Genomic DNA, 23,408 nt, shown 5'->3' on the forward strand with positions numbered 1-23,408 from the left:
GGCTGGTAAACCTAGCAACAAACTAGAAAAATGTTAGGCGAGGCAAAAATCTTCATTTGCTCGCATTCTTCCGTATGAAAAGTTTGGGCAACAGAAACATCGTCGTGCAAACCAGGTAATCGGATTCCTCGAAGAGCGGTATCCCCCCAAGGATAAGGTCCCTAGATAAGTTTCAAGATAGCACCATTCCCCCTCCTCCTCGAATATTCCTCCTGCATGGAACGTGGAATGCCGCTAGTGCCCTTAAGTGTACTAAAGCTTGTAACGCGCGTGCAGAAACAAGCAGCTTTATGTTTGTGTCAAGCTACATTTATTATTACTACAGTCAAACCCACTTATAACGAGATGGTTTTAACAATGTATCAGTTACAACAATAGAAAAGCTGCTGCACCATCAACTTCTGTATGTTTTCTATGAAGAAATAACCTGCTTACTACAACGTCACTATGCTGCATTATCTGTTATAACGATGAAGTCTGGGTGCTGGGTGTCAATGCCGAAAGGTAATGAAATGTGAAATCCTTGTAAAGGAAAACGAAAATGTGACATGCGAGCCACTGCATTATCGCCCGCCACCCCAACTGCCGCCGTGTGCTTCTCTCCGCGAGAAATGCCACACAAACCTTGCGCGCATCTCTGCTGTCACCCTTCCACCCCTCCGAACACGAATGGACCGCGCCAAGCGCACTGCCGGCGCTGCTCCCAGATTGCTCACTGGAGCCTCATTCTGCGCAATTCAGCAAATGAATTAAGTCACTTGTGCTTGTCTTTATTCGTTACGTCGAATTAATTCTTGGATACATGTTTTCTCAGCCTCGTTTCACTCGGTGGCAAAACGGAACATGCACGAAGTTGCCAGTGAAAAGAAAGCGCACTGCTATAGATTTGGAAACGAAGTGCTTCTAACCGATGAGGCGATCGTCGCGAATGTGCTTGCATCGGATAGCGACAGTGAAGGCCACGATGGCAGCACTGACGCGGTACGGCAGGTTGCCCCAACACTGTCCCCACGGGAGGTCCTGTAGATGATACAGTCCCTCATGGGCTCATTGTTGCGAGGGACCTTCTACTTCCCTATGTGAATCACTTGGATGCCTCGGAAAAGGATGTTGGCCAGCTTTGCGTAAGGAGAGCAAGGCTGACGAACACGCAGTTTTCTCATGCAAGCCAGTGGGAAGTACATGGCGAATGCTGGTGGCGATCTCCCAGCGTTTCTTCTGGATTTCTCAGGCTGAGATGTTGCCGCGGCAACCTTCCAGTGTTTTTTAAAGGTCGCCTTTTGGGTGACGCCTCGGTGGGGCTCTTATGTCGCTTGCCGCCCGTGACCCCTCTTTGCAGTTGATATAGCAGTGCTATTCTTGAATGCCGAGAGCAGCGGCGTATTAACAACATGCAATCGGAGTGCGCAGGAAGCAGAGTTAAATAGTTTAACGAGTCAACACAATCAGAAGCCATATGGAGGAAAGTGGTAGGGATGATAACCATTACAGTATTTTTCAAAACAGCTGCACCATCCCCATTATGATGTTTTTTATGCCACCCAGTTATAAGAATTATCTATTATAACAATAGAATTTTTGTGGCACCTGAATGCTGTTATAAGTGGGTTTGACTGTAGTTGTTTTATAGAGTGTACTCCAAGAGAGTGAGTAAAAAGTTGCATAGGGGAAAGAGGTGCTATTTCTGCGTCCCTGTAGGGAGCACGCTTCAGTGTCTATAAGGGAGACGAGAAGGAGAGAACAAAAGGATTGACCGTTGGCAGCACCGTGCTGCAGGGCAGTACTTAGCAAGGCAGGACACTAGTGAAACCACTCCAGCCTGGTTGCTTCCAGGAGCTCTAGGAGTGCTCTGCCAACTAGGATGTGGTGACTTTTGGGTGAAAACCAGGTCAGCAGGACAGGCAACAGGCAGGCTCCACCCAGTTGTCGCCCCCGAGTGGTCTCTCGTGCAGTGGGGCAGATGGTACAGCCGGGAGAACAGGGCAGCTGATGACCTCCTCATGCACGTGGCATAAGTTCGCCATGCGTGAGGCCGGCAGGCTCCGGAGGCAGGACAGGCAGGCAGACCTATCAAGGGTACGGGCCAGCCAGTCAATATGCGTGAGGCCGTGCTGCAGGAGAAGCTATGATAGGGGCCGTGCTTCAGTCTCAGCAAACGTTGCTGCCACCCAGGAGGACCGAGGAAGGCCAAGACACATCCAGACTGTGTCCCCGAGGTTTCAAACGCTGCAACTGTGGTGGGGCCAGGGACCCAACTGACAATGTGTACAGTAGCTGGGAAGTCACCACAGCTCGATACAGGTGGAGAGGTCATGTCGATGTGCAGCCGCGGCCCTGCAGAAGGATTCAGCCTACCTCCTGCTGGACCCTCTTCGTGTGGGCAGTGAGGGACACGAATGCCAGAACCCGTGAGTAGGTGGTCGATCAGCAACCTAGGTAGGCAACCACAGTTTCCAGGTGATCCAGGTGACCATGATAGCCTGGATCCATCGAAGGCAAGCAGGAGGGCCCTGCGGCGAGTTGCTGCATTCAGTTGTATTGGCACGAAAGATGGAGAGTTCCATTGATGTGAAGGAAAAGACGAAGGCATCCACAAAGTGCTGAAGGCTGGTCCAGACGAGACAGAGGTTTCTTTTCAGTCCACTCGTCCCAGAGTGTGATGTCATCCACATAAATCAAGCAGTGGACGGGGAACCGGTGATCAGCAGGGATGACAGACGGGAGGTGCGAGACAGCCATGTTGAAAAACAAGGGGCTCAACAAAGATCCTTGGGGTGCACCAGCTGTGGCAGACCTCAGATACTCGGTGAGCATCCCACCCAAACTCGGATGGAAAGGCCTGTCAGAAATGCCAGGGCAAATCGTTGTGGTCATTCCCTTACACTCCTCCAATGTAGAGATAACATCTGAGATGGAACAGTGCTGCCAGGAGCCCGTCTGCCGCTCGGGGAAGAAGCCAGGCATCCGGCAACCCACTCAAGACGGCCCAGCGCCATGGCCTTCATCAACTTGCAGGCAGTTGAGGTCGTGATACAGGCCTGTAGGATCAAAGTGTCGTTGCGGACTTCCTCACCTTCAGGACAGGTACAATGATGGCCGTGAGCTAAGCCTCGGGCAGCCAGCCAGAGCTCCAGACATCATTCAAGCACTCCACGAGCAGTGTCTTTTCAACGTCCGCCAGGTTGTGAAGCATCACGAAGTCATGCCTTTAGCTACCGGGGCGCCGCTAGCCTAGTGCAACCCAGAGCAGCCGTGAGTATGTGAAGCTCGAAAGGTTCACTGCAGGGGGCTGCTGTCTGCGCCATAGTCCAGTCTGGGAGGAGGCAGGAGAAGGGTGGAGTTGTCCCTGTGGTCATGGTTACCAGGGTCAGAGGGAGCCACCATGCCGCAATAAGCATCAAAGGATTTGCCAAGTCCAACTCGAAAATATGCATCCTGATTGACACAGCTAAGATGGGCTGCTGTACTTTATGCCCCTGCAAGAGCGACCAGAGGAGGTGCCAGGCAGGAGAACTGCAACAGGAGCTTGAGATGGAAGGGCAGATGCCTCGTCAGCTGTGCCTTTTGGCGAAAGCTATAGTGCTGCCGGCACATCGCGTCAATCTCTTGTTTTGGTCCGGTTGGCCGTCGCTCAGCTCGTCTCCTGGTTGCACACAAGAAGTTGCCCGCGATCAGGTACCAGAGAGCCTGCTTGTACATAGGACTTGACAGTGGCTGCGACGGTGTTGATGTACTTTGGCTGGAGCTGCGGCACAATGCTTCCTGAACACGTCCCAATGAACATTGTTGTACAACAGAGCCATGACCCGGCGGTTTGGCTGGACACTGAACAATTGGGTCTGAGCCCCAGCTGTCCGAAACAGTGGCCCAGGCACAGGCACTGTGTTCAGCCACTAGGTTGAGGCCCATGGCACTGCTGACACTTCGCTGCACTAAGGCTGGCTGCCCCGTCTTCAGCAGCCGAAGCTGCTCGTAGAGTGACGTACGCAATGGCCCATCCATGGGTGCAGCAGTTTCTGCTAACCCCAGAGGAGCAAAATCACTGAAGTTTCTGTACACCAGGAACTCCTGGCCCAGCTGGGGAAATAGTGGCAGCAGGCTAGGTGCATTCCAGGCACGAGCAGGCCGGATGTATGTGCTGGCTATCATGATGTCGCAGGGGCTCAGCCGGATGGTGGTAGCACGGCACTCCATGGGGCCACCAGCAAGGTCCTCCATGGGTACCTTGATGTGGGGAATGGCCACTGCAGACAAAATTAGTGCAATAGCCAGCCAGACACTCCCTGCCTCCAGGACGTTCTGGAGGCAGGCAGTGTCTGTGAAGCCGTCCACCAAGCAGTAAGGTGCACTGGGCTTTCTCGATTTTCTTTCTGGCTACCGCAGGCTAGCAGAGCGCAGAGCCAGACATTGTTTTTTCTAGTGTTGCTCCGCCTATTGCACAGTGCACTTCCGCTGCATTTAGTTTTTTTTCTTGGGCTGGGCGGTTCTGGCGACCCACGGCAGGCCAGAACCAGTTGAAATGGTGGAACTCTGCCTACACCACTGCCTAAGCCGAAGGACGGCAAAAATGATGAAAGCGTCTACACTGAAATAAATAATAAATAAATGGTTTCACACAGTAATCATACAACCAAGTGACACAGCGCATTGCTGCCTGCTGTCCTCTGGATGCTGGTTGCCGAGATATGGCAGTTCACCCACACTAGAACATATGAACACCTCTGCAAAGGCAAGATCCACAGCCACCGCAACGGTGGGGAGCTGGCCGGCCAGCTCTTTACCGTACCGACCGCCCGACCCCTGCACGATGCTGCCACCAGAGACACAAGCGTCAGCTACTGTTTCGTTTTTCACACAAAACTGTGGAATTCTACCTTTCGGAAAAAGTGACGACCACTGTCAAAACCTGTAGCATGAACGAGACTTGCGGTGCCGGGCAAGTTCAGCTCTGAGCCCGCATCTGGCAGCCACTGCACAGCATGCAAGACTGCTCAGCCGCATCACATGCTTCGGGGTCTGGACGCTGCGAATAGCAGTCCATCTTCTTTTTGGTGTGAATTGAAGCAACGAGAAATAAATCGTTCTCAATATGATGCATTTCGAGAACGTCGTCACTTTTTTTTGTTTTCTGAAGCACCGTATGCTATGGCTTCGCTTTAGCGGCACTTCGGCAGTGTTGATCCACTTGCGTGGTCGACCTGAAAGACTATTCGTTACCCAGCAGGGTGTTGCGCAGGGCATGCCATTGCGGGAAGCTTGTTGCTAGTGTGTTCATTTTTGAAGAAAAAGTGGATTTTCTAGAGGCGTGAATATCCAAAATTCGTAATACGAATCAAATGTTTTCCTTATTCAAGGCGCATTTGATTCTAAATGTGCTTATTTGGAAGCTCCCAAATATTCGACCAAGCTGCGAATATTTGTGCAATTAACAAATTATGTGTGTGCCAAGAATTCTCTTATGTTTATTCCCTGAGAATTTGCATGATGCGTGCATTATCTGTGTGCTCCATTTCAGTCTACCATATTTGCAGGATTCCATCGCGGAACTTTCTTTAATAAAAGAAAGTGCGTTCGAATTTGCATGCACTTTACAATCGTAAGCAATTCTCATAATCAAAAACGAAGCCGAATCTCATTAAAAAATAAAAAGCTCCATGCAGGGTAGCTAGCCACACTGGCATTAAACGGATGTCGTTTGTTTACGCATGGAGGAAGGAAAAAAAGACAGGAGGGAGCATCGCACAAAGCGACTGAAGCCAAGCCAAGCTACAGGCAAAGTGTGACCAGAGATACAGGCAGAGCAGCCGAACAGCTGCTGGCCCCCAACACGCATCGATTAAGAACTACCCACAGAATGAAGAGCCGACTACTGGGCATCAAATGTCTCGGCGAATCTCGATTTCCGTGATCTCGATGCGAGAGGTCACGTGTTGGGCCGACACTGAGCAATGCACTGAAGCAAAGGGACTGGGGCCACGGTAGTGTTCGGTTGCCAAGGCTGGCTGCGTGACATAGTGCCCTTTCCTATCTTGTTGCTTCCTCCACGGGCTTTCGCCTTGGTTTCCAGTCACCATTTTCCAGTTTGCATGGCGATTCTGCTCAACTGCCTTTTTGTTGAGGCAGTTCAGTGGCAGGATGGGGAGGGGAGACATTTGCTTGCCTTTGTATGTTCCATAAAAGCGTTTCAACACGGTACGCGCTGATTCAGGTTTCGTTACTTGATGCGCATGGTAGAATCGACACCAGGTTATTTTTTTTTATATCTGAGTGGTAATACAACTGCACGTTACCATAGGGGACGCGGTAAAATCGTGCAAATATGGTATATGCCGCATGCCCGTGAGAAAGAAGCAGTTTGAGCTTCTTTCTCGCCAAGCTTTATTCTGTCTGTTTTAGAACAATGTATAGTGAAACCTTGTTACCACGAACACCACACTAACGAACTTTTCAGATTAACAAACTTTTCAGAAATCACCTGCTGACTTCTTATGGTTTCAATGTAAAAATATTTCAGCACTACAAACTTCACAATACTTAACTTTTTAGAATAACAATCGTTCAGTTTCTGTGTCATGTTAACAACGCCTCAGTACTACTAACTAATATTCAGAAATGTGGGGATTTTTAGATTTCCGTGTAAACAGCAGGCCAGCAGACGACAAGGTGCAAAAAGCAGATGCAGCAGTGCACGAGCTTGGAAAACCCGAGACGGTGCTCAATAATATTTAAAAAAAAAGGCGGGGGAGAATTTTTTTTAATCTATTGTGGAGGCGACAATGCATTGGTTTCGCAAGCGCATGCTCTACCCAGGCCAGTGTCGCCTAGCAACAAAGGCGCATCTCTTCCTTTTTCCTGCACACACCTCTTTCTTTTGTGCTTCTTTCTACGGCAGTACTAGCTATGGGCACGGAAAAATGTAACCTCCGTACTTACGAGGATGCCACACGGTTGTACTTTGCAGTTTCTGGATGGTGTCATTTACATGCACTTGCGCCTTCGAATAGTCCAGGTGTCCGCCTCAAGTGAGACAACTGTGGTGTCCATGGCAAGGAATATGAAAAACTAACCAGAAAAAATTGCACTTGGTAGGCAACATGGGGCTTCCTTTTTGACGGTAGTTTTCTCGGCGTCTGCTTTGCGCTCGTCATTCTTACTCTACACTGCTTCGGCGGTGCGTGGCATCGGAATCTATGGAAAATAGCAACAGCATGGGCCAAGAGCAACGTTTTCCTGGATAGCTCAAACGGTGACAACTTATGTACTGATGGCCGGAATGGTTAATTTTGGAGCTTTCACTACAATGCCCCTTTCAAGATAACGAATAATTTTCAGCAGTCCCGTGTGATTCGTTATATCGAGATTTGACTGTACTTTGTACTTTCACGTTCTGTAGATAGATACAATAAAATGAGCCTATCTCAAGAATGTTAACTAAACCATTCTTAAGTGTCTGGTAATTAAAAAGAGAGAAGGCTATGTGCAAGCAGAACGTTGCATTGCCATCAACGACTCCAGCCATTCCTGCGCTTCCAAGACGGTCACCATCTCTTTCTGGGCAACTAGTATGTGCTGCTGCTTTTTGAGGCAAACGCAAACCATGCTAACTGCACCACTGCACTTTTGCAATTCTCTCAGCACTGATACAGTCTTCGCTCGAGCCAATTTGACAGAACAGTACAAAAAAAGAAAGGTGCTAACAGATCGTCGAAGAGCCATCAGACACTGGATGATATACATAGGCAGAGAAAGCAGCTCATTGTCCTAGAAAAGAACACGCACTTCACCAGAAAGTGGCAGAGATAGTTGCCTTAGATCTTTGGCCTTACAGCTTTGTAGGAAACCGAGGGTTCTAACACTTATGAAAGCAGCTGCGCCGGTTTACAGTCTGCCATCTCGAACAAAAGTGTCGCACGCACCCATCCTGCACCCGTACGACAACACATTAACAAAGCTATGATACGAACTGTGAATCTCACTTGAAGATGAAACAAGCATTCTCACTTTTACAAGCGATATCAGCACCTTGCATGCCAACAAGGGCTTTTCATAAGCCTCATGTTTCATTTTCTTAAGCATATCATAAGAAGCCAACAAACACTGACACCAAGGACAACATAGGGGAAATTACTTGTGCTTAATAAATGAAATAAAGAAACCATAAATTAATGGAAGTGAAAGTGGACGAAAAAACAACTTGCTGCAGGTGGGGAATGATCCCACAACCTTCGCATTTCATGTGCAATGCTGTGATGGTCATTTCCAATAATTTATCATTTCTTTATTTTATTTATTAAGCACAAGTAATTTTCCCTGAGTTGTCCTTGGTGTCGGTGTTTGTTGGCTTCCTATGATATGACTAATAAAAATTGGGCCCCTCAGTTAATCCTCTTTCTTCTTGTTTATTTTCTTAAGCATGAAATTCGAGATGAAAAAGTTCAATTTGAACATGAGACATGCGCCGCAGAGTAACACGGCCATGAACACTGTTCCTTCATTGGAGCAGCTATGTGCCGACTGGGAGATACCAACTGACTTTGAAGTGCATCGTGACGGACAACAATCGCAATATTCGAACAGCTGCCAGGAGACTGCCATGGTTCCAGTCAGCCTGTTTCAGGCACACACTGCAAGGTTGTGATTAGAGACGCGATTTCATGCATACCCTGGCGTTCAACAAACTCTGCAAGGCAGAGGCGATTGTAGGACTCTAGTGCACAGAAAAGACTGGACAATCTGCATGGGAGCTGAACAAGGACGTGCTCCAGGTTTGGCAAGACGTTGACACAAGATGAAACCTCGTGCTGTCGAGGCTTCTGAACTCAAAGATGCGATCACACTTTAGCTCGCAACTTTGGACATAAGAACAGATGCCTCTAACCCATTCGCTGCCAAAGCCGGCGAATCACTGGGCAGCCATATTTTGAACTTTTCGAAGCTACTAATACAGCAGCAGTTGCAGAGTTATCTGAGCATGGTTAGATATGTTACTGCTAGATGGCAACAGTACGTGTGTTGCTTGAATGCACTTTTGTATGTTTTTGGTTGTTCTTGATCGTCTCAAGCAGCAGGAGATATGGTGGCGTCGAGCGGCTGGTGTGCCCTCTCCGAGCGTGAGACATCCGACATTCTCATTGACAGTGCCAGTGGTGACAAGCTTTCACAACAGCCTTTTTTTTTTTAGCCTTCTTTTTGGAGAAGAAAGTGAATCTGATGGCAGGCGTGACTTGGCCGGGTTCACCAGAGGACGACGACAACCCATGCCAGAGTGCTTAGAACTTTTTCGCACATTAAGATGGCTGTGGTTCCAAAAACTGCACAGAGTAAGATCTGAACGATTCCCAGATGTGAATAAATGCATGTTTCAAAATTTCCCCACCAAACGTTAGACCTAGGCGCTCGTGGCGCAAAGACAAACGATCATGTAGCAGACTACTGCTTTAGGTAAAAAAAACTCACAATGCGCAAGGCCCACACACGTGTGGCAGGTGACGAAAAATGGGTTAACACTGCAGAGGGGAGAAATGCGGTGCAGTTTGTGGAGGCAGTGAAGCCCTCATATGGCGCAACTGTGATATCCAAGTGCTGAATTGTCATTGTGCTCACTGTCATGCCAAATTAAATTATTTTTCTAATGATGCATTGCCATGCAACCAACCATGACGTAGGCGTGTACTCGGTGAAAAAAAAAGAAAGATAGAAATCAAAGACAGGTCGGTACAGCAATGGACTGAAGTTTCCTCCCCCATTGTAGCATTGAATGTTGAGGCTGGTATGACCAGTGCCGTTATCTTGTACGTGTTCAAAAGCCGACGTTCAGTTTCGCCTCACGCGATTGGCCTCGATTGACCTAGGCCACGATATCGGTGCGGCCTGGACAATCGCGTCAGGTGAAACCGAACGTTGGCTTTTCGAACGTGTACGAGATAGTGGTAAAGAAACGTCATCAGCTGGCACCACTGTTGTTGCTCCTCTTCCAGACGTGGTATGCTAATGATGTTCGCACTTGGGAGACTAGACTTTATGTACAGAGTATATACATAGGAAGCTATTTACAACCAATGTGGCATAATCATAACCCCATTTGTACGCACGGAAACTTCATTTACATTGGGAGTGCCACATTCAACTCAGCAGAGCAAAAGCGGAGAGCACCACCGCTGCGTCAGGAACCCTTGTGAGTGGTCAGGAGTCAAGTTTTAACACCTTGGTTGCCCCTCCTGAACCATCACAGCAAAATCACCAACGTTCCACCGTCCTGACTGGGTCAACTGGGATGTCACATACAGATGAAAATTTCTCTCTCTCTCTCTGCACTTCCAGCCGCCGACAGAGATAAAAAGAGAACAAATAACAAACAAATGAACACATAAACCATTCCATTTCTGTGACCCATAAAACTGTCCCAGCATCTCTAAGAACACAGGCAGAAGGAAAAAAGAAGGCATGAGCCAGCCCTGTTTTCACATCTTCATTCAAATGTCATGCACTGCAATGATGGCCATCCTCTCCAAAGCACACCTATCGACACACGACTAATGTCTTGAGCGTGGGTCCGACTCTGGCGCGGCACGAAGCGCCAGCTATTCTCACTTTGGGGCTAAACCACTCTCAACATCACCCCTGACGCAAGTCTTCGGAGTGCATATGCAACATATTACGATACACCAGGGTCGTAACGTCGGTTCTCTGCAAACCGAAGAGTACTCACTGACCCGATAAAGATGCATCCTGCTAGATTATTTACAGAAAGATTCAAAATGATTACCATTCATGCTTCCAGGGCTAAGTTGCTTTCGATGACCCCGCTATCGTGCGTCAACATACTTTACAAACAGATACCTAAAGGAGCAGATTTTCATTTTCAAAAGTGGCTGAAAAGGTCAAAATGTGGATGGTTAACAAAAGTTGCACTCGCTCCTGTGAAAGCTGCCCATCGTTCCGCTTTGCCAATTTGCAAATCGGGTTATCGTCATCGCTCTCACTTTAGTGTTGCTAGCATCAGCACTTCCTACTTTTTTGAAGATGGCTCAGATAAAAAAAAGAATTCTGCATACAAAATTTCCACACGCTGTTGGAAGTAACTGCTGCAGGTGTAGGCACCTCTGAAGATAAGCTTTTCGTCACACTTGTCGTCGCATAAAAAAAGACACTTCCTCGACTCACCGCATCGCCAATCTCAGAGTCGGAGGAGTAGCTGTCCGACGAGTCGGCCCAGAACTGCGCGTCGTCGTCATTTACACAAATCAGGATCTCCGCCTGCGCCACGTCCTGCACGGAACGAAATGCAACAATCCTTTCACACAATTCCAAACCATTTCGTAGACTATTAGCATTCTTCAGTTGCCAATCAATCATTCACTCTGCAAGACTGCCTGAAAAACAGGTAAACCAGGAATGAAGTACCTTTGTAGCAAACTCAATATGCCAGGAATGTTCATGATTGCATTATTCTCTATGCATCAACACTTCTATACAGAGGCCAATTGATTTTTTTCACCCGGAAGGAGCTGCAAGAATGGCAGAGAAAAACTAACTTCCAGAGACAAAAAAAAACTTCCTTCCTTTCTGAAATGCCAGCAAGTACAGGACACTCACTCGCAGACTTTTTGATCGGCATTGCGCTTCAGTGAAATAATATTCACTTAAAATTTCGTGATGGTTGATCCCCACGGAGGTATTTTGCCTTCATTGTACAACTCGCGAGCATTGCACGTCGTCGCCAACAGCATGTGACCCCCGAAAGTGCGACCGCGGCAATTTAGGCTGTTCTGCACAAATTCAGCTCGGCGCTTTCTGCCTACACCAGAGCCTAAAACTCTTTCTGCCCAACAAGTGCGTAGATAAACTTGGTAGTAGCACTTCTGGTAGTTACCGGCTGACGGAGTTACCGGTGCTGGCCCGGTTGTTGATGAACCACTCATACTGCATTAATGGCAAACCTCCCCTGTCAACTTCTGCAACCATGGCGGCCACGGCGTTACCTTCGTCAAGAGCACACCGTCCAGTGCTGCCTAAGCCATTGGGCCTAGCAGGGCTACTGCGTCGGGCTTTGGTGACTAAAGTTACGGTTAGATTTCGAGTCAATGCAAAGCTATTCGCAGCAGCCGCCCAGCTTTCAGAAAGATGAAGGAACTGCCCCTCCAACAAAAGTGAAGGTACGGTTTACAGCCTGTATGGCACAAGCTTTGTTCGTGGTTGGCATCTTTGCATCCTTGCACACTCGGATAATGCCCGAAAGATTGAGCCAGAGACAGTATGCAGTCTGGAATTTCGGTCACTCTAATGCAGTGGACAGTATGGACAGCTTATTTAAATTTACAAACGCTGAAAGGTTAATGTCCGAGGAACTGCGGTCTTTGCATGAAGCAGACAGACTAAAACGGAAACGAAAAAAAAGATTCTGACTTAAGTAAGTAATTCACTACCTAAATTTTCAGACTTGCTCGATCATTCGAAATTCTCGTGGCACCCCCATCAACTCCACATAAGTCATGCATAAGGGTGACCAAAATTCTGGACACCGTACAGCGTCCGATTCTATTTCTCAAATCGCTTCGCATGCGTGCGATGCCGAAAACATGGCGCGTGCGAACAAAAACTGTCGCCATTCGCCTGTTGTCCATGCCTCCACCTCTGCCCTCCCTTTTGTCGTCGAGGTGGTTCCTCCACTTTCCAAGTTCCGTACAGCCACTGCGACAAGTTTTGTTTGTTCGGCACCTAACAACAACTTCCAACTGCCGGCGAGGTGCGCTGGTTAGGCCTGACCGCGGCAGGGGGTGTCGGGCAACATGCCGTCGCGGGAAGCTCGCCCTTGACACGTTTGCAATCGTACACGATGACATTGAGAGTGGGCATGCGATCGCACGCACAGGCTCAAAATGACAGCAGCATGCGTAAAGCAGAGTTTGGTTTCTTGGGCGATCAGCCACGGCCACTGCTGAATGCTTACCGGGTTTCTGTGCTTGCGTACTGGTAGGAATGGCGGAAGCTGGCAGGTGGACATAAAGCCTAAAAGCTTCAAACTAAGTTTGCGGAACGCTTTAAAAGGAGTGACTCATTTTAGACGTCTTTATTTCTCCATCGATCTGAATGTAACTGCACAGGTTTGTGCAGTTCTTTTGCACTTTCCTCAAATATCTGATTACTTTTCCCGTAAGTTGATGAATGTGGTGTTTTGTGGCGCAAGGGCCAAATGTGGCCAAAGAGCGCCAGGTTTCCTGTAAGTTATTTTGTTCCGGAGATAGGTAACTATAAAGTTCATACTCCATTGTTTAAGGAAAGGATAGGAATAAAAGGATTTAATTAGAAACAATACGGCTAAATAGACTAGTGACTATACATTGAAATATTGAAAGCACTTTTCTTATTCGGCCATCTTTAGTTATTTTACAGCAAAATGAACTTTGCATTTTCAAAAGCACCTGCCATGCAGTTACAATTTCAACAATTATTACGAAGGCTCGTGTTCAAAATTCTGCTACCATAATTGGTTTCTCTACGCACTTAGGTTTCCAGTGCAAAAAAAAATTTGAGTTGTACCTGCCCTATGTGCCGAGATATCTTGGCCTCAAATGTTGAACAGCGATAAATTTAAATTCTAAGAAAAGTTAAAAGAAATAGCACACAGGTTATTAAAAAATAAGAAGTCGAATGTGCATATTTGAATGTGCACATTCAACGTGCATATTGAATATGACGAGGTTCCAATTGCCACAGTTGAACTTCCTCACTGCCTTTTGCAGGTTCAAGTGTAAACAGTGAAGCATGGCATTCCTTAGATGCACATGCCCAAATAAGTATGAAGGCTTTCATTACTGTTTTGGGTTTTACCCCGTTAGCCCCTTTATAGAAGTTTTATTTACAATTGGCGCTCAAAAATCAGCGGCAGAGGTCTGGGCACAGGTGGCGGTAAATTACAATGGTGCTTCGGAGTGGGTGCTTCCTTTGCTAGCGCTGCATTATGGTGGCACCGAGAATCTGGGCCTGCCAGGCGCAGGCTATGATTTGACCTGTCGTTTGAAGTTACAAAATGGCATGTTGCCATTGCAGCCGTCCGCATGGCCCTGTGAGATTTGCAGGCCCGGCCATAACGCAACCTCGCCTTTCTCATGAGGTCACCAGTAAGCCCTCCCCTTCTTCTGAGGGTTCCAGAGCCACCTCCCTTGAGCCTTACAATCAAATTGCCCATGCCCTTCAGTACATGGTTCCCACAATCTTTGTTTTGGATTCCGATGAAGTCGCATACACCTGCTTCTTGCAAAATGAAGGTGTGGCTTTCACCACCTGACAGAAAGGTTGTGTATCTGAGGTCATTCTTTTCTGAGAGACCTGCTGAAAAGCAGAACAGCTGCTCCCACCTCCATTTATCCCACCCCACCACCAGCTTTCTTTCTAGTGCTTTTCTGGCGCATGCGGCTGTCCCACCTACTCTGATGTGTCGAATTGCTTTCCTTCAGCTCTTGTTCACACCCGCCACCAAAACTGCTCAGTACAGTCGAACCCGACAATATCGAACCCGTTAACATCAAATTCTCCTGTATATCGAACAATTCGTGAAGACAGTACAGTTACTGTGAGTATATATATAAAAAATTACGTTTACATCGAGCAAAAAGAAGATAGCAGCAACTCCTGATATATCGAACGTCAAGCTGCACAAAAGTGCCTCCAGAAGTTGGCTTTCCCTCTCAACGGCGGGGAAACCTGGCAGTGCGGTTGCATCCACCCGCTCTGCCTACCGTGACCCCGCCACGTCGAGCGAGTCGGCAAGAACCCCCCTGCAAAAAATGATCCCGGCCCGCCCGCAGTGCTTGCTCAGACAGCCAATCAGAGGTTCTTGTGCCCTTGTCGTAAAGGTGGTGCAAGTCCGAGTTTGTTCGCTACTTTTCTCGTTCCTGGTGTTTGTGCCTTGCGGGCCTTCTCCCAAAGTGTTGCCATGATGGCTAGCATGAAGCCCATTGAAGTTGCCTTTCGCCGTGAAGCTCAAAATCGTGAATCGAGTCGAACGCAGTAAGAAGACTAATGTTGTCACAGCGTACAAGATTCCGAGGTGCACTGTCAGCACAATCTTGGAGAATAAGGGGGAGATTAGGGCTAAAGCGGACAAATGACCCCGTTGTGCCTGACGCATACGCACGGCCATGACATCGAGGCGGCCGTGTACAAGTGGTTCACCCGAAACTGCTTCAGACTGTGATACGATGAGCGCGACGTCGGACTTGTGCTGAGATGTTGCGTCGACGACTGCAACAATACCTGGGAGAAACCAGCAACAACCCAGAAAAAGATAATAGCAAACAGGTGGCAGAAAGCTGAAGAGGGAGAAGGGAGAAAAAAGAAGCAGGAGGCACGAGGTGAGAGTGAATGCGCTTCAGGGGCTCGGAAGACTGGCGACAAGGAGGCGGTGCCGGTTCGTGGAGCGGAAAAAAGAAAAGCGTGCCTAGGCAGAGCCAGGAGGCAGCCCTGCTATTATTCTAAGGGACAGGACTGTTCCGGGGATGTCCACGGACGACGGTCCAAGGTTGAGCTGAGCCTGGTGGATGGAGTTGACTGGCCGGTTACGCGAGAGGACCTGGGCCTGCAGCACAACCTCGGTCCCGCCGACTGTTGCCAAGTGCATGCTCCTGCATTTCGGCCCGTCCGACACTTCCTGAAGAGCGCGGCTACGAACAGTGCGCCAACCGTTCCTAAGTGCTGATATAGCACCTGGCCATACTGACGTCTCACGGAGAATGCAGCGGGGACCTGTTCATCGACCGTGCTGATCGCGACTAACAAGCGTCGCGTTGAGGCCAGCGTAGACAAGGCATCCTACAGTTCCTCCACGGCCGCATACGACATCTGGGCCGATGCAATGATTCCCAGTGAATCCGCGTTTACAGTCGCCGACCGTTTATTCGGACCTCACGGGGACTGCGGAAATGTCCGAATAAACAGGTGTCCGAAAAAGCAGATAAAGAAAAAAAATGAAATCCTTTATTTCCACGTACTTATTCGGGCTCGGCAGTAGGCTTGAAGAAATCGTGAATGCACCGTTGCACGCTGTTCCGTTTACGCGCAATCAGATAAGCCTAAATCTCAGAGAGGGTCGTACGGTCACTATAGGCGGCTGAAAGCACAGTCACTGCTTGTACACGCTCCGCATGCGACGGCAGCGTAGCACATGGTGCGTCATCTTCCGACTCAGATTCATCGTCCGGCGGTGCAGCAAAAACCTGACGAATGATCTCGCCGTCGTCGAGTTCTGCGCATGTCAATACAGCAGTGTCAGCACCCATGAAACTGTCAAATGAGACGGTGTCCGGAATTGCAATGCAACCACTGCGCAGGTCTCGGCAGAACATTTTCCGCGTCAGTAGGGAGCACATCGGAAGGCGATTAGCCTCCCGGCACCCGCTTGCCGGCATTCCCCAGCGCAGTCTGCGCGGGCACTGTCGGCGCCATTAGACCCTTGACGCAATGTTTACGTATGCCGCGTTGGATCACCGAAACCTCGACACAGCACACAAAGCAAACACCACCGTGCCGACATCAGTCACACAAACGAAAAACGCGGCCTACTCGCAGCGTCGTGCTCGAAGAAACAAATCAGCTGCTGGATTGTCTTGACATGGCTTACTAAGCTGAAACCGGAACTGCTGTAGAGCCACTCTATCGAACCAGGCAGAAACGATGATGATGGGCGGGGATGTCCAGTAGCGCCACTTCGTGGGGCAGCAGGGAGGCTCCGTTCAAAATAAAAATGGCGTTCAGCAAGTCGAACCATGCACGGGTCAGAGTCGGTGCATGGTGCTGTCGATCAAGTTGGCTCAAGGAGTGTCCGAAAAATCAGACGAGAGGTTGCAAGGTGTCCGAATTTTCGGCAGTTGTTATACATTATAGTCTATGGGAAGTCATGCTGCTTTTTGAGTTCATTGTATGCCCGCCTTCTGGGCCTTCTGCCACAGTGTTGTAGTGATGAAGCGGCAGAATTCGCCTTTCATTGTGAAGCTCGAAATCATAAAACGGGTCGAACGCGGTGTCAAGTTGGATGTCACCGCAGTGTGCAAGATTCCGCAGAGCACTCTCAGCACGATCTTGAAGAATAAGCGGGACATTAGAGCTAAAGCGGCCAAACTCGCTACCCGGCGCCTGCGGCTCCCGACACGTACGCACAGCCGGGTACGAGTGGTTCATCCGAAATTGCTTCAGCCGCGCCGGCTTCAGTGTGCTCGGTGATGATTGTAAATTCTGATGAATGCGACGAGGCCGTTGCCAGTGTTGCCAAAGTTTGGAGCAAGCTGTCAGAATTTCCGGAAGCTGCTCACGAATCAATGGCGGACAAGTTTGTGAGTGTAAATGATGGTGTCGCGACCACGAGAGAGCCAGAAAGCGGAGATTACATTGCCGACATCATACCAAGCACAAGTGAAAGTGGGCACAATGAGGAAAGCAACGACGGTCCTTTGCCCACATCCACCGAAGTGGTTGGTGCGCTTGCACAAATCCGGTGCTTCTGTGCGAATGCGGAAGGTTGCGGCCTCAGCTGCCCCGACTACTTAGACAATGTGGAGGAGTGCGTGCGTGGCAGGCAGCGAAATTGCCCAAACAGAAAAAAATGCAGGACCACTGCATGCGGAACTAAGCTAGTTTCATGAATAAAGTGATTTTATATATGGTACAGCATGGACCGCTTATAACGTAGGTAGCGGGAGTCAGGAAAGTCCGCATTATAAGCGGTACCACACTGTATCAAATACGCCATTTTTAGACTCTTATTCACATGCAAATATGGTCAACCCACCTTTTATTATGTCTTTTACAACTTAACGTGCAATAAAGCATCAGAATTGCACACTAAACAAGCAGTTCTTTTTCTTCATCAATGAAAAAATGCCGTCTTCGTTTGGCGCTGAACCTTCACCACATTATGCCCTATCTCATCTTCAACATAGATCAGATGCTGGGAAGCTTCCTTGCTCAAGCTTTTCTGCGCGCAGTACACCCTGAGCTTGCTGATGTAATCCAGTGCATCTCTGTGCGAATGTTCCGGTGTGCTGTCTCCTTCATCGTCGTCCGATACATGGTCATCGCGATCACGCATTGCTGCTACAATTGCTTCGCCTGTGTCTGCTTCTTCGCAGATAAAGTCATCGCAATCCTCGTTCACGAAGCCTTCGAATGTGTCATCCTGTCCAACAATGTTCTTTTTCAAGCAGGTTCAACCACACATCATCCGCGTTGAGGACTTCGTCGACATCGTCGCCGTGGTGGCTATCGTCGCTCCTCACATCAGGATCGCCGACCACGGCGTTGCACACAAACCCCGCCTTTGCGAAACACTTGGCAATGGTTGATGCTTTTATCTGCCACCAAGATGCCGCGATCATGTCAATGCCACTCCGCAGGTTTACCGTCATTGCTTCGTCTCGCTGAAGGTTAATCAGCACTCTTTCGCATATGCGCCTTTTATAATGCGCTTTCAATGTGGTGATTACGCCTTGGTCCATCGGCTGGTTCTTGGCTGTCGTATTTGCAGGCAAGAACTTGAGGCTCACTGCACTGAGCTTTAAGTTAACATGATGGGCGGCACTGCAGCTGTCAAGAACTAGGACAACTCATCCCTTTTTGACACCATGTCTTCATGAAATTTTTGAAGCCAAGTTGCAAATAGCTCCCGTGTCATCCATGACTTTCTGTTGGCCTTATATGTAATCGGCAGGCACTCTCTTTTTTTTTAAACAGCGCGGCCGCGCTGACCTTCCGATCACGAAGAAGCGCCTTTTGTCGCCGCCATACATATTGGCACAGAAGAGAACGGTAAACCGCTCCTTTGAAGCCTTTCTACCGGAGCAGCGTTCGTGGGACAGTGCGAGTGTGCGGTTTGGGAGCAAATTATAAAACACGCCAGCCTCATCCGCCTCATAAATGTCACGCTCTGCGTACTTCGCCAGCATGGTCTCTATGTTTATACTGAGCCCGGCCTGAACAGCAGAATCGTCAACTTGTGCGCTCTCCCCCAAAATAACACGGCAGCTTATTCCGTGCCGGTCCTTAAACCGCTGAATCCACCCATTTAATGGGTTGAAAGTATCGTTGGCAAATGACCTGGCCTTTGCTTGCAAAATCGGACCACTCACGGGCACATTCTGGGCTCGCACCTAGCAGAACCACTTGAACAAAGCAGTGTCGACATCTTCATACTTTGACGAACGATTTGACGAAAGCAAGCTTCCTTGCTAGTGATCCATAATTTTCTTGCAGTTGCTGTGGCACCTTATCCCTGTTTTCCCAAATTGCCGACACTGTTGTGTCGGCGACGCCATACTTTTGCGCGACAGAAACCTTCTTTAGGCCACTTTTGACGTCTTTAATGATGCTTTGCTTCCATCTCCAGGGATAAAGCTTGCCATTTTCTTGATTTGGAAGGTTCAGGCGGCATAGCAACTTAGCCCAGCGCGACACAAGAGCAAGACAAGGAAACACGTTTTCCGGTAGCTAGGCCTACGACGCTGGCAGCACACTTCAGTACCGCAAGACGACTCGCGCACACCCACGATAACAGGAGAAAAAGCAGAAGACTAGCGCATGTGCAGAGCCAGCCTGTCAACCGACCACCCCCAGCAAATAGACCTTCCCAACGTTTCCGCTTCTCGCCCTCTCAATGGGACCTGCCCTGTTACGACTGCAGCGCAGGTGCTCAGTCTGGCTCTGCCCCGCCCTCGCGGCGCTGCACAAAGAAAAGCAAAAGATAAGGCCACTAATTGCACTTCTTTCTTCGCACGCTGTACAGTCTCTCTCTCCTCTCATTTTTCTTCCCACTTGTGACGGGTTTCGTGGCTTTCTTTCTTTTTGTAGAGGGTGCGGGCATCGTAGTGCGCGGGGGTGCGCTCCCTTCTCCTCGGAGAAACCGCACTATACCCGGTCTTCCGTCTTGCGCGACCGCACACGAAGCGGTACGCTGACACATGGGAGGCGTACTGGTGGTCACATAAAGCCGCATTATATGCAGTCCCGCACTATAGGTGGTTACGTTATAAATGGTCTATGCTGCATGTGCTTTTATGACATCCAATTATTTAGCAGGCTTATATCGAATTATGCTCTATATCAAACTGATAGGTGTTTTTTTGCAAGTTCGATATAGCCCGGTTTGATTGTATTTGCATAAAATGCCAAATTTCAATACAACGAAATTTCTATGTGACGAAGCAAATTACCGATTCTACCAACTTCCGTTATATACAGGTTTAACTGTATTGAGTCTTTTATTATTAATTAGAATATGGGGTTTTCACTTTCCAGAACCACCATCTGATTGTGAGGCACACAGGATTATTTTGACCAATTGGCATTCTTTAGTGTGCGCCTAAATCTAAGCGCACAAGCGATCTTGCCTTTCACGCTTATCGAAATGCGGCCACTGCAGCTATGCTTGAATGCACGACCTAGAGCCCAGCTAGTGCAATACTACAATTACAGGACCACTGCGGTGGACATGAATGATATAAAAAATTTTGGTCGATGTCATAGACCGACTATACAAGGGACACGTGGGGTCGTAAGAAAGTTTGTGTAACCGAGATCGTCGAGAAACAAAAAGAAAAAAACTGCCCTGCGACCACCCACACCACCGCGTGAGGAAGGGTCACTCGCCTCAATGTCGCTGTCGGAGGAGATGCTGCCTGCCTTTCCGGCAGCGTGGTGGTCAGACTCCTCCTCCTCGATCTCGTACTCCACCTCATACGGGCAGTCGTCGTCGATGTGGCCACCCGCCTCCTCGCGTTGCAGCAGCTCGGCCGCCAGGGCCGCAACCCTCATGAGCCGTCGCTGGGTGATCTCGTCGTCGGTCGAGTTGCCGTCCGACGAGGACTCCTCGAGGAACCAGAGGTCGTCGCTCGTGTCCTTGATGAACTCCGTCTCGTGGCCCTGGACAGAGCGTGACAACAGTTCAGCAGTGATTGAAACATGCCCATTATTAGTGGCTGTGGACACAGCGCATTGCAATAGTTTGGTGGCCCACTCAAGTGAAAATATCTAAAATTGTTTCCCAATAGTGTGTGTGGAATAGCCCCATGCAAAGTTTGTTACATTGACTGTTCAGAAAGAGAAGCACCCCAAGCCGTGTTTCGAGGAATTCAAGGGGCACAGTCATTTTCAGTGAAGTTTCAAGGGCCCTTAGATTCATTCTTTCAAATTCAAGGCTATTCAAGGATTTCAAGGAGGTCTGCAACCCTATGTTCTGGGCATTCGCGCCCCTGCTCATATACAGTCAAAACCGGCAATATCGAACTCGCAAGAAAACGCCTATCAGTTCGATATAGAGCATAATTCGATATAAGCCTGCTAAATAATTGGATGTCATAAAAGCACATACTATTTATAAAATCACTTTATTGACGAAACTAGCTTAGTTTCGCATAAATTAGTCCTGCATTTTCTTCTGCTTGGGCAATTTCGCTGCCTGCGACGCACGCACTTCCCCACGTTGTCTAAGGAGTCCGATCAGCTGAGGCCGCAACTTTCCGCATTCGCGCAGAAGCACCGGACTAATGCGAGTGCACCAATCACTTCGGAGGATGTGGGCAAAGGACCGTAGTTGCTTTCCTCAACGTGCCTACTTTCATTTGTGCTCGGTACGATGTCGGCAATGTAGTCTTCGTTTCGGGATCTACCGTCGTCGCGACACCATCATCTGCACTCGCAAACTCGTCCACCGTTGACTCGAATGTCCCGGAAATTTTGACAGCTCGCTCCAAACTTCGGCAACACCGGCAACGGCTTCGTCGCATTCATCAGAATTTACAGTCATCACCGAGCACGCGGAAACCGGCACGTATGAAGAACGCCTCGTACACGGCCGTGCGTACGCGTCGGGCGCCATGGGCACCGGGTTGCGAGTCTGGCTACTTTAGCCCTAATCGTGCTGAGAGTGCTCCTCGGAATCTTGCACGCTGCGGGGATATCGCGTTCGACGCGATTTATGATTTCGATCTTCGACAAAAGGCGAATTCTGCCGCTTCATCACGGCAACACTGCGGGAGAAGGCCCACAAGGCGCAAACACGATTAACCAGAGAAGCAGCCAGAGAACTCGCACTTTCGCCATCTTGCACGAAGAGCGCACAAGAGCCTCTGATTGGCTGCCTGAGCAAGCGCTGTAGGCGGGCCAGGATCGTTTTTTGCTGGGGAGTGTCGATAGATAGTGATCTAAAGAAAGGAAGGACGCTTGATTCTGCAACCCGTGAGGGAGCACGGCGAAGCGGCGTCAGGGGAGAGGGAGTGGGAAGTGAAAGATGATAGAGAAAGAGGGAGGGTAATAGCCTTCACTATGTGCGACAGGGGGAGTGTCGACGGCTCGCCCGAACAGCCCGAGGCAGCGCTGTCACGGTAGGGAGAGCGGTTGGATGGAGCCGCGCCGCCGGGTTTCCCCGCTACCGCGAGGGAAAGCCAACTTCTGGGGGCACTTTTCCGCCGCTTGATGTTCGATATATCGGGAGTCACTGCAATATTTGTTCAATGTAAGCGTAATTTTTGCTATATATACTCATTGTAACTATACCGTGACCAGAAATCGTTCGATATATAGAATAATTCGATGTAAACGGGTTCGATATAGTCGGGTTCGACTGTATTCACTAATGGCGACGCACACAACCTGCAACTCTGTGGTATGAGAGCGTGCACCCTTCGTTATCGGCTGTGAAATAAAAAAAAAAAAACACTACCTTAGCTAGGCATCCTAATGAATGCACTAGACTTATCATTGAAGCAGCAGCGATTGCTGAAGGTGACTCGGTTAGTAAGCCGTCAACTGCATTAACACATAAAGAAATTGTTTTTTTTTTTTAATTACACATGCACTCTCGTTTATCTTAAGGGCGCGGTCATGGTTTCTTTGAATGCATACTCATGTCTGTTTTATGCTTTGGGGGTGGGGGGGGGGGAGGTGCTTTTGTCTTGGTGTCTCGGTATACGTGTGTGTTATTGAAACATAACAATCAGTTGGACGTCAACGCTTGTCCTCATCGTTCTTTTGGTCCCTGTCTACGCAAGCACTGTAAGTGATGTTTGCAACAATGAAATTCCGACCGCCATCCATGGATTGTGCTGGCCCACCGGCCCCCGACCACTGAAACGGGGTGAAAGAGCCAAAGAAAGCCATTTGCTGTCGTGATTGCACAGCATAGCTCACCTGGTAGCTGTATTCCGTCTCTGGCCCGCTGTCGTAGCACGGAGACGGTGGTATGTACAGACGCACGGGGGACAACGTGCACGACGCACTTGCGCCACTCGTCGAATCTGCGTCCAGGCGCGGACGCTTGATGACCAGTGCGTCGCTGGTGCCGTTGTCGCCCGATTGGAGTTCCCGCTTTAACGTTCCTAAATGATTCAATCGAGGCCCCGCCGAGGAAAGGAAGTGGGAGAGAA

The 23,408-nt window shown here is 49.0% G+C and overlaps 1 protein-coding gene across 5 annotated transcripts in view; it reads right to left on the bottom strand.

Moving 5' to 3' along the window:
* Positions 1-23,408, bottom strand: part of LOC142563881 (E3 ubiquitin-protein ligase Mdm2-like) — a 70,707-nt gene that overhangs the window by 16,228 nt on the left and 31,071 nt on the right. For all 5 annotated transcript variants that reach the window (XM_075674566.1, XM_075674564.1, XM_075674567.1 and 2 more), the window contains 3 exons: positions 23,173-23,360; positions 20,635-20,907; positions 11,164-11,268 (listed from right to left, as the gene is read on the bottom strand). In XM_075674566.1, coding sequence (XP_075530681.1) covers positions 11,164-11,268; positions 20,635-20,907; positions 23,173-23,360 — 566 coding nt within the window. The remainder of the gene's footprint in view (positions 1-11,163; positions 11,269-20,634; positions 20,908-23,172; positions 23,361-23,408) is intronic.

Source organism: Dermacentor variabilis, chromosome 11, assembly GCF_050947875.1.
Source record: "Dermacentor variabilis isolate Ectoservices chromosome 11, ASM5094787v1, whole genome shotgun sequence".
Taxonomy (NCBI): Eukaryota; Metazoa; Arthropoda; class Arachnida; order Ixodida; family Ixodidae; genus Dermacentor; species Dermacentor variabilis.